A 12,542-nucleotide genomic window follows, 5' to 3' on the forward strand; every position below is an offset into this window, starting at 1 on the left:
TGAATAAAAACTAAATAAATCTAAAAGGTAGGACTGCTAACAATAAATTATTTTAGTTTAGTCTTTTTTTTCCCTCTGTTGGCAGCCAGTGCAGATCAATACTGTGTTGTCAAGGTTCAGAATGCAATTTACAGTTGGTAATTGGCCCGGCAAGCAAAACATAATGTGGAGTGTATCTACAATGACTTTTGAGCCGCACCTCTGAGTTGTGATTACACAAGTTACTACTGTAATTCACCAACCTCAACTTCTTTTTATGAGTTGGTGTCTCAACGTGTGTGCTCTGCAATTTTAGTTCTTAATGAAAAGTGCAGGACATAGTTTAAAACAGATAAACAACCAAAGCAAAATGTATTTATAAGTGAGATATACAAAAACATATCATCTACAGGATAAAAAAATATGTTTAGAATGATCTGGATCTATTTCAAAACTAGTATGGAGCTCCAGTGGCAGAGTTAGAAATTTGGCGAACTTTAGTTTGGAGGCCCTCATTATAATGCATGTTGTTGTTTTTTTATATGTATATGTTTTATCTGTTTTTTCCCATTGTTCATGAGACATGCACATCTTTATTTGAATTAAGGTGGATTGTCACGTTGTCAACTAGATAACCTTACATATGATTATGTTCAGATCAGGATCGAGCTTACTAGTCCATTCTAACGTGAAAGGGGGGATGCTTTGACAGTTCAAATAGATTTGACAGTCAGATAGTATTTTGATGGTGTTTTCTTGTTTAAAAGTAAACTACTCTCATTTAATGTTATATTGACAGAAAATCAAATTGCTCTTAGGCCTTGACCATTAGTGGCACTGAGGGCAATTGGTTTGGGGCCCCTCCATGTTCGGGGGCCCTCAGCAGCCGCCTACTGTTGCCTAATGGTAGCGCTGCCTCTGTGAAGCTCAGCGGTGACAGCCTACTCTGGTTCCGGAAGTAAATTTACCATCCATTTTCCCATTAGACTTATCAAAAAATGTAAATATTAAGAGACATCACTGAGGCAAAGCAGCTATGTTTTAAGTCCAAAAAGGCTGTTTAAAATTCAAGATTCTGCACAATGTTTTAATAACTTTGTAGTTTATAAAGTTTCAGAAACAGATTTGAAATAAGATTATTGGCCTTGTGGTCATTAGTTACCACATAGCTGATTATGTTCAAGCAAGTTTTTTAACTTTTAATTACATTTTTCGCAAACTCAGTGAGAAAACTTAATGGGGAATTTAGTTCTGGAAAATTCTATTGTCTATGAAAATGTTTATTATCATGGTAGCATAGAAAACACTATTGAGTATCAAGACTTATCCTTAGTTTCAAAATTGAATTGGTAATTTTAGCATCGTAACATCACTAATTGCAAGTTTATGAAGTACCTGCAGACTGTTACCTGCTGTCACTTTGCCTCTGCCAAGGGACTACAGATGATAATGATCTGGTAGCTAAATCTGGTCTGTGAAATACATGTACCGTGCATAAGTAAATAAATACATAAATCAAACAACACTTTACATTTTTAACACTACTTCTGCATTTTCCTTATTGCACCTGTGTTGTGTGCTGGTTTGACTTGCTTGACACATCACCCCAGATATCAACTGTTCAATTGGAGTGGCTGGTTGCATTGCGTGTTCTGTCAGTTAGGTGCTATAAGGCAGTGTCGAAAATGCTCTGTCTACACAAGGCAGGCTTTACAAATAAAAACAAGCCTGAAACAAAATGGTGGACTGGGAGAGAACTGTCAAGAAGGTATATGTAGACTCTTCCTTCTTCCCAACCAGCTCCCAGCCTGTGTCAGCACACATACATCTCAGTGATGTGCACTTTGACACGCGTGCCATTAACATCAATACTAATTCTGGACCTCGCATCACTCTAGGCCGGACAACTGGAGTGAGAATTGATTAACTTGCTCTCACCAAAAACAGTTAAGAGCTCACAATTAGAGACCCACAGTTTCTCCCCTTGGGTTTTGCATCCTACATTTGCAAGCCTCTATTGTCTTTTAATTGAGGAGAAGGGTTTACTAAGAACAGTGTAATCCGCCTTCTTAGAAAAACATAATAATTGCGTTTAGAAGTCTTGGTTGCTGGCTATGGAAGTGTTATTGGTGTATAATCCTTACTATAACCCAACACCTAAATTTTCTAATTAACAGTATTTCACTTGCTAGCACTGCAAATTTAATTACTATATGAAGTCATTTCCGATAAGTCATCAGTCCTGCAGTTAATAATAAGGGCTAAGGGTTATAAAATGAACTTGTTAAATTAATATGGTCAGTAATACATAATTGATATGACTTATTGATGGAATAGATTATGTTAATTGGAACAGGAAGCCTTTTACTGGAGTGCACCGATTTAAGAAATTAACATCTTTGTGTAGCTGCAATCTTTCAATGAACAAATATAGCACCAAGACTTGAGCACACATGAGGAAATAACTATGAAATAAATATCATCTACATAGAACCACATGCCATAGTTAAAAAGTAATAACCAGTAAACCTATTATGGTATGATTTAGTACCTAAGTGGCAACTTAGAGCTGCAACTTTCTACTGAAGCTATTGTTTTGCCTGAATTATTATACCATATGGTGTTGAACTTAGAAATCTTCAATTTATTTAATTTGTGTTTTTATTGCATAAAAATATTTACTGCAAGGAGGCTCGCCTCTCTACAGATATTGACCTGTAACATGGCCAGGTGGCAACATTTGTTTGTTTTTATGGAGATAGATACCATACTGTGCCACAATGTGGAGCATTCTTAGCAAAGATCTATGTGGAGACAAGCAGGCAGAAGTTACAAAACCCTCAGAATATGTGTCTTAATGTCTTACTAAACAGAAAATGCAATTTTAGGATCAGCAGAGAAGTGAGAGTTAATCTCATAAGATGAGATGTTTTAAACATTGTTAATTATATCATATAGAAAACATGTAATTTTAACTTGATGTGTATATTTTCTCAGATGATGATACAGTGAAACATTTGCTCTCAACATTTCTTCATCTTTTGCCTTCCATGCCCTAGCAAAGGAAATGATTGAAAATGCTAATTAACCTTCAGCAGAATGTTGCAAACTATTTTCTGTAGCCTGACACAGTAGCTGGCTATATTATGTGTCTATTTACAAGTACTGCACAAAGCTTGCCTTTCCAATGAGCACATTCCAATTATCTCCCAAATAAAACTGGGAAAAATGAATGCTTAAGTTTATCTCTCATGTCATGTCGTGTACGGCAAGTGACAAAACCCCGCGAGCTTACACATTCTAATTTTACTTGTGAGTTGTGGAAACGCCAGTCTGGGGTTACAAACTCCACCATTGTTCCTTTTGTATTCTGTTACAATGAGCAAGGAAAATGTGCATGTCAACACTGTTTTGTTTGTGTGCATCGTAGCTGGTTTCTCTTCTTAAAAATGCACCCCACTGGAGGACCAAAAAAGCCTTTTTTTTGCTTTTTTTTTTTTTTTTTTTGCTTACAGTGAGGAACTGTTCAGAGCACCTGTATAACAAGATTTGGCATGTCGCAGCTAAAGAAATACAAAACCCTGGTGTTTCTTGTTTTTGCTTGTGGAAGATGACAACAACAGAATGCATTCACACAACTGATAGCCAGCACCAGCCATGACTGCTCGGTGGAGAGATGTCCCCTCTTGTTCATTTTGTTGCTGGGAACTTTCGCAGTAATTTCGCCACACAAACTGTCTGCTGATACTGCAGAAATATCATTAATATCACTCTCCCAAAATGCTGCTAGCTAGCTCGAGTTTCCTTCCCTCCCTCTATGAGCTGTTGGGTCTCTCATATTTGTCCGCCATCGATCATAGCGCTATGGCACACGACCGCCGCTGGGTAAAGGCAGCATTTGCAATCAAACAGAGAGGAGCGGTGTGAAATCTCAGGAAGAGGCTGCTTCCCCCCCCAAGCCCACGGGCGGGGGATCAGACGATGTGCACGCCTGCCTCAGACTCCCCCCCCTCGCCCCCCATCGGCTCCCTGATGCAAGCCGCATGCAAACCCAGCCCTCACATGTCTCTGTCAGCCGCGAGGTTAAGGCATGGCGTGCACCCCCGATCCGTGTTGTGCTACTGCTCTGGAGATGCTTTGAGGAGGTTCGCCAACAGTCACCTGCGCTACGCCGGGTGGTAGCAGGTAGAAGGTGGAAATGAGTTTTTTCTTTACATAGTGATATTGCTTTAAGCGTGCAGATGGGACTGACCCACTATAAAGCAAAGGGAAGCTGCAGGTGAAATCTATCTCCAAGTGTGGGGGGAAGGAATTCAGTATGGGGCACATAGGAAAATGTCAGCGAGTCAGTGCTCTTTAAAAACAAATCACATCTCAGAAAATAAAAGCAGTCTATTTCAGCCAAATCTAGTGATAAGTATGCCGAATAAAAACATAGAAACACTTCAAAAGATGATAGTAATACCTAGGATTTATAAATGTGTCTTACTGTTATACTTACTATACTATGTTACTATCAAAATACTTAATACCAGATGATTCTCTATTGCTAATGTATGCACAAAATATTACTTATGTACAGATATAAGATATAATTCCTATGATTTATGTGGTGTCTTTTAAGATATTTAAAGCCCTTCAAAATGCTTTATTTATTCACTCCTTACTCGGTGGTGGTGTAGGATCTGTACCCATAGCTGCCCCGGGGTAGACTGACGGATACAAGGAAATCTGCGATAACGGTCCCTCTGACCACCACCAATCACTCTCACACATCCCATTCGCACTATGCAAGGTGGATGAAGTGTCTTGCCTAAGGATACAATGGTAGAGAAACTGTCATTGAACATATAGATATTTTTAATACCCATTTCAAGCAAAAAAAAACTATCCTCCACTTACTGCCAATCATCACATTATTTCTGCTTTACTGAGAACAACACACGCTTGTCATTAGTTCACAGTGATGACCATAGACATATAAATAGGCACAGCTAACCCACTAACCACAGCGTTCCAAACAGGAAGTGACCATGGGCACATTTCCGGCTCCATCGACTCTTGCTCCACTTGAGTACATTGAAAAAACGTTGACACTGTCTCTGTAACCGCTGCAGTGAGCCTTATCATTTTGGTCTTAAAATGTTCATTTTAACCTATTCTGCATGATCCTAGTCTTAATATAAATAAATACAAATAAATTCCTATTCCTAATGTGGAACTCACCTTCAAATTCGCCCTTTTAACTTCTAGCATCGTGAGCTTCTTTTGACTGAAGCTGAGACTTGCAGACGGGACTCCTTCTTTATACACTCTATGGTCATGACCCACATTTTAGATTGAGCAATTTACATTCTTCATAAGACAAAAAGTTTTAATATCAAATAGAAAAACAATTTGTAATAATTAATACTTTGACATTGACCATCTTGATGCATGAAATATTGACTGGTGTTATAAGATGCCAACACTTGATGATGGCATATTCACTGACCCAACATACAGTAAAGGTAGAACAGCTGCAGGTGCAATCCATCTTCGAACTGTAGTGAAAAAGAATTGGACCGCACAAAGAGGGGAGGAAAAAAAGTGTCATTGAGTCAGTGCTTCTCAAAACCAAATCACAAGCTCTCTAAATCCAAGTCGCCCGTTCCAGCCACTGGCATAATAGTCCTGCGCTTTGCCCATCTGTTCTCCATTGTCCACCCTGACTTACCACCCATGACATACAAGCCTATAAAGTCCAAAGGGTTTGTTCCGAGACCCTGAGCAGATTTATTTCAGGTATAGACGCAAGAAAAAAGTGGGAGAAATACCAATTTTCCCAGGGTGCCTTTGGCCGCGCTCTCACCCTGCCTGCCTGCCTGTCTGCCTGCCTGGTTGACTCATGAGCACTGTTGTGTCCACCAAATATTGAAATAATGGTGATTTCAGTTTGAGTCAAGAGTGGGAGTGTGAACTGTGTTTTTAAGCAAGGCAAGTGTACTACAGCTACCAGAACTCACCAATTTAATTATGTCTGTTTTGATTTTCAGAATGGGAAGGTCAGGAGGCCAAGTAAAAAGTACACACTTGCGAATGACGACAGCGTGTTCCATTATTAATGTTAAGTGACTGGAATTGATACGCAGATGGCTATGAACCAGCAATTAGGGCAGAATAAATAGAAAGAAAAAAAAAACATTGTGATTAGATTTGTATCATATACATGTTTAAAAAGTAGGATTCTGGTCATTGTAAACAACTTCACAAGCATTTGAGAGAATACTGAAAGATTAACTGATGAACTAATAAAATAATCAAATGAATCACAGCTCTAAAAAGATAAAATGTTAGATTATATTCTTTAAAGTGCACTGTGTAACTTTTCTGGTTAGGATCCGCAACCTGTTTGTCTCTATGGAGATGTTAATAATAATGTTACAAATATCCACTAGGGATGTAACAATAACCAAAATATTGTGATATTGTATTGTCAAAAGTCTCACAATGATACCGTGGGGTGTCACAATATATCGAATTACAAAATCCTTTGCTTAATTGCATGGTTTTATATTACCAATAGCTAATAAACATCGGGAACGACATATCCCATGATTCATTTCAGTGCAGACAAAATGAAGAAATATGTTTTTACTTGAATTCTTGGGATCAGAATAGTAATAATTCACATCAAAATCTTGTGAATTGACAGAAAATTAAAAAAAAAAGTGTCCTATCTACAATTATATCAGCCTCTCCAAAATATCGCTAAAAAATATTGAGATGCATATTGTGATAATATCGTACAGAGAAATTTGGATATTGATAAGTCCCTAATATCCACAGTATGGCATTAAATAAATCTGTCTTGCATTTTTTCAACTACAAGTGTTATTTATTGTTCAAATATATCTTTAAAAAACTTTTTTTTTTACTTTGAGTGGGGTCAACTCTACACAAATTTAATCTGTAATTTGGCTTGCAAGTCCATGAAGATTCTTAAGTTTATGGCTATACTTTGGAACATTCTAGACACATCTCCATGGAGACAAGAAGATGACGGACCAGATGACGGATACAGTAGCTCACATATTACATATTATAATAACAATGAGAAAAAATATATAAATGGTAATAATAAATTGTAAATAAGTAGCAAAAATAGCAAGAGACGGATGTCAAATGAGGCACCAGTCTCAAATGCCAACTCAAATGTTGATTTTGATTCAATTGCGATATACTGTGCAACCTTACCATCTACAAACAAAACAAGTTCAAGGTATTCAGTGTGAATCGAATGTCAAATTGCCTCCCAGGACCAAGCAACATGTCAGAGCATTCATAAATAAACCATAGAAAATGTCAATAGACCCCTAACAGACAGGGTAATGACCTAGTTCAATAGCTGGCATTCGGGCAGCCATGTTGTCTTCCCTGATGTGCAGCGCGCGCCTTGGCACTGCTGGAAGAAAACAGGAGACTTTGGCAAGCGTCATGTGGTATTTAGCTGTCACTGCTAATTTTCGAGGCCTTGATGATGATGAGCATGGCTTTCCAATGTGCTTTAATTCCTGTCACCGGTATGCGCTATCGTTTTACATTCGGTGTTTTCTTTTGCTTTGGCGTCTCATTAAATAAGGATTGGTGGTGTTTCTCTAAAAACACAGCCAACCTGGAGTCAATTATCCAGCTGACAGTCACACACCGTTATCAAGGGCGACCTTTGTTTGTGTTTCATCTTTTTTTTCTGAGGATTAATGGAAGTATAAGAGAAATGGGCTTCAGACACCATCTAAATATGGACATAGTGTTTGAGAATGACCAAAGCTCTCAAGCACAGACTGACATCCTTATCACTTCTATAAAAAGAGATGAAAGCACTTGGAAGAGGCATTGACCCCACTGCTTTATGTCAAACTCATCACACACAGATTAGAGCTAAAAACAATCTTGCAGTGATACAAAAACAGTAGCTATCTAGAGTAACCTGCCCCAATATATATGTCCCGTTATGACAAGTGTTAAAGATGCACTGTGTACCGTAACTCATCTCCATGTTCCATGATATGGCATTAAACACATTTCATAGTTCAGTTGTGGAACAGGTTTTTTCTACAATTTTCCAATTTAAAGATAGATACAAAGAAACTGTTTTATTATCAGTATTTATACAAACACTAAGTACAAAACTGTAATTATGTGAAAGCAACCACCTCACAAACTGTGCACTGGGGGTGGAAGTAAAATTTAGACAGTATTGTAGGTGTACAAATGGTACAGAAAAATGTTTTGTAAGTATTCACTGCCATGTCAGTAAAGTGTGAAAAATGCATTGAACAACCAAGCACGAAAAAAAAAAATAGACTAATTGATACTTGAGCTGGTGACATCACCTCCTTGTTTCTGCGGAGATGATGAAAGTTTAATGCCATATAGTGGAACATTCCAGGCAAAGCAATAACAGTGTATGGAGACAAGCAGTAAGCAGACCTTCCACTGGAAAATTCTGTGTACCTTTAAGAAGAATTGTAGAATATGGAGGGATTGTCAAGCCACATATTCTGCAAGTCAAATTGATGTTAATCGCCGACTTCATTATTCTTGTATAACAAAAGATAAATAAAATATTTCTGCTGTTAAAACATTTACATTAACAAAATGCGATCCACAACCGCTTCTACTTTCAGAACTGTATGCATAATTCCTATTTTATTATTCAAAACAAAATCACAACCAGATGACCTGTTTTAGGGAAGTACAGTGCAGCTTGTTATGTACACAGACTTAATGAACTTGGACCAAATAAGTTTATTACCCAAGATGGAAGTTGACAGTATACAGTAAAAACTCCAAGCGAATATATATTGAGTGCTATACGGAACAGTGGGCCAACAGTAATCTTTATTCTCAAATGTTACCTGAGGGGCTGCATAAATAACAGCAGAATATGTTATTATGTAAAATATGTATTATGCATTAGCCGTGAGCACATATAGGGGTTGTTTGGCAGTTGTATTGTCTTTGAACGCTTCACTGAACATACTTATAAATGTGACTGTGCTGTATTTTTGTGTAAAATTGCCATTTTAAAGTGGTAAAGTATAGATTTAGTCTCAGAGCTCCTCCTGGTATTTCCACCACAAAACTTCAAAATGAGACATTCTGCTGCTCCTGTGGATTTTCTAATGGCGTTTCAAATACATAAAGAAAGAGACACGGCGAAATGTTGCATGTAAAGTGTTTTAGATACCTTTATTCTCCCTTTTCCCAATAGACTCATTTTGGCATGTGAAAGCTATGCAGAATTTTATACTAGGCTACTTTGGTGTGGCATAAACCTCCTAGAAGCTGTGGAGAGGTTTTAATCAAGTGTGAAATCCTTTTGGAGGAGATGCCTGCTCTCCCCAAGCTGCTCCCCCAACTCTTCCCTTCAAGTTCTTTTGTAGCTATTGCACTGCACTGATGCATACATGCCGAGTTGTTAGTCTGCTAGCAGAGAAGAGAAGTCCCCCATCAGAATGCATGAGATGGGGTGAAGGCAGTCTTGGTTTGCTTCCAGTTAGGCAAAGCACAACCCAAGTCCTGATGAAGCTGGAGCACTGGAAAAATTGAATACAACCGTAAAGTTATAATCAAATTCTGATTAAAGGGCCCAGATTACGCTATTTCTGATCTATGTTATAATGTTGTTTCTCCGTCAAAAACATACCTTAGTTTTACACACAAATCCGCAAAAGAGTTCTTCTCTCAAACAGAAAACACTCTGTTACACCTTGTAATGTCCTGAAGTAATACAGGATGTGCTACACTGTGTTTTTAAACTCCATACACCTTCACTACAATCATTTGGATAATTTCAGCCCTGAAATTGCCAAGCTCTACTAAATTAAAAGGTGCTGCTAACTTGAAAACTACTGCTTCATGACATCACAAGGTGGTACAGAGCATTTTGAGCTTTGGAGATGTAGACAGACTAATAATAAAACAAACTCAAACATGTGTGAATGAAACAAAACAATTTAGTGTAATATAGGACCTTTAACTTGCTTAGTAGTATGCTTAGTACTATTCCTCACCCATTTATAAGGTAACTCAACACTCAGTTTGAGATATGTTGCTGCTTTCAACTTACTTAAAAGGAAAAAATATACATATACATATATACATATATATATATATATATATATATATATATATATATATAACATTAAAAAGCAATATGAAGAAATTTTTAGTTATTCATTTATTATTTTTTTACTTTTTTTTTTTTTCAGAAAGGAAACCTTTACTGAATTGGGATTATAATTCATTCATTTCAAACAATGACACTGGCCTGGTCAACACAAAATGGATTTTGCCCTCTCAGCATAATGGTATAATGAAGCTTGAAAACAGCAAAGCAGGGCTCAATTGTTAATGCATGTAATAGCCATAAACATCTACCAATTTGGCATTACAGGAAAAGCGAGATTATCACTGACAATAGACTGGCGATGCATTGTGTGGTAATTATTATGTAATGAACAATAGGGTCCATTGTCCAGGGATTCGCCATTAGAAATAGATACTGTACACACTTGGGGCACGTGTTAAGCAGTTTAGGGTCTGTAGCCCAGTGAGCAGAGTCTGTGCTGGGACTGATTGAAGATTCTGTGGGTCGAATGTGTTTTTTTGAGCTCTGACATTTTGTGGGATAATTATCTCTCCTCTGGTCACTGAGTACAATACTGATGGTACGTCTCATAGGCTTACTGTCAAGCTGGCATTTTCTCCATTAGTGCTGAACTTGCCTCTTGCTGCCCATTACATACGTCATCCCCAACAGTTGCATCAGTCTCTTCTTACTGAGCTCTTGTGTGAAAACATTTCTCCCCCATCCATGGTGTCTTTTATACACCAAACTTGACTGATGTACTCTTTCATGCCGTGGACTGGGCTGTGCTAATGCATTTATCGCAGCTACCACGTCTTTTCAAAGCTCAGATACTCATTGTCTGCTGTTCTTTTAACTTGTCTAGCCTCTTTGACTGCAGTTGCATGGCTGAAAGATAAACTCAAGTGTGGATCCCATTCACTGAGATGTAGTATCTCAACTTTGTCAACAGGTGGTGGTTTGTGAGGTGCCAAAGATCTCTCTCTGCTAAATAAACACCAGAAAGTTTTTTGGAAAGTAATATTGAGAGACAAACCTAATTTGGAGCTCATGCAGTAAAATGAGGTCACTATGTCATGGGCCCATTTATTTAATTAGGCGCAGTTGAATAAAAAAGTGGATACAAATCAAGGGCAGGGAACTCATTTCAGTACTGTCAATCAATAACTCATTCAACAGTGCTTTTGCCCAAAGGGATACATGGTTCACTTTGTGCGCAGTCTCTTCATTTGGGATGTGTTTGCTTTATCTAATTCTCTGTGCTGTCACATATTTGAGGCATAGGATTGATATGAAATTGGAAATAGCACTTTACCAAACGCTGTGACATATTTGAAATGTGCAGACAAACTGCTGTTGGATACTACTCAATCACACGCGGGATGCATCACATCAGCGAGTGGACAACTACACACAGAGTCGCTCATTACACAGTGCATAGCAACTGCTACATAGCAACTGCTGCCGACTGCTTAGCAACAGCTGCAAAGACCTCCAGGAGGGGGGTGGGATTCATGGGGTGTTTCAGATAACACCATTTCAGTTCACAAATGCCTCTTAAAAGATGTTGCTTCCTTTCTAATAGTTGTCTCTTGTCACCCGCAGATATCCGCTCCATCCCAGACGTGGCGATGACCGGAAACTGTACGACGGAGTGTAGCGAGCTGGGTCACTCAGACGCCTGCTGGATGCCTGGTCACCCCTCCCCCATGCGCAAGACCAGGAACCCTCCCAAACTCTCCACCTTCGTGCCTTACCAGGAGAGAGGGAGCCTAGGTCGCCTGGCCAACGGCAGCGCCAGGCAGGGCTGCGAAGAGCCGCGGGCTCGCCTGCCCCCGTCCCGTAGTGCCTATTCCAGCAGCAGCAGCGGTGTCCCGGAGCCCGGCTCTGACTGCCCGCTGGAGGAGATGCCCCTCAGTGTCGCCACAGAGTACCCGCCCACTTCTCCTACCACTCACACGCCCAAACGAGAAATCTACCTGTAGATCTGCACAAGTCAACAAGTACACCTATCCACACGCAAAAGCCAATGCCCCTTTTGTCATGACAACAGGCTGTGACTCATCCCATCACTGGCATGAACACTTGTTTTTGTCATTCTTCTCCTTTCTAAATTATTAATTTATTAGAATATTTATTCATCACATGCAGTTGACCATTTATTTATACAACTCTTCAAACAGATGTAATTCCAAATGGAAAAAGTGCAGAGTGGTAATAATTGCAACTTTAGCGGTAACTAATTAATGTTGTAGTTAGCCGAGTCCCATTATGTGAAGTGATCTCTCGAATATGGAAGTTGTGATCAGTGCTCTTGTGCCATTATTAGATAGACAGCCACAAACACCCGAAGGCGTAACGTAACTAAACAATCAAACAGAATGGTCTTATCTTAATGTACAGTGCTGTAAATACATTTGAATGGTGT

General features: G+C 38.8%; 1 protein-coding gene across 1 annotated transcript in view; it reads left to right on the forward strand.

Moving 5' to 3' along the window:
* Positions 1-12,099, forward strand: part of pcdh1a (protocadherin 1a) — a 123,360-nt gene extending 111,261 nt beyond the window's left edge. The window contains exon 4 of the mRNA XM_020930318.2: positions 11,720-12,099. Coding sequence (XP_020785977.1) covers positions 11,720-12,099 — 380 coding nt within the window. The remainder of the gene's footprint in view (positions 1-11,719) is intronic.
* Positions 12,100-12,542: the final 443 nt, after the last annotated feature.

This window comes from Boleophthalmus pectinirostris, unplaced genomic scaffold (assembly GCF_026225935.1).
Source record: "Boleophthalmus pectinirostris isolate CB_2022bp ecotype Guang Dong unplaced genomic scaffold, ASM2622593v1 HiC_scaffold_12, whole genome shotgun sequence".
In the NCBI taxonomy this organism is placed as follows: Eukaryota; Metazoa; Chordata; class Actinopteri; order Gobiiformes; family Gobiidae; genus Boleophthalmus; species Boleophthalmus pectinirostris.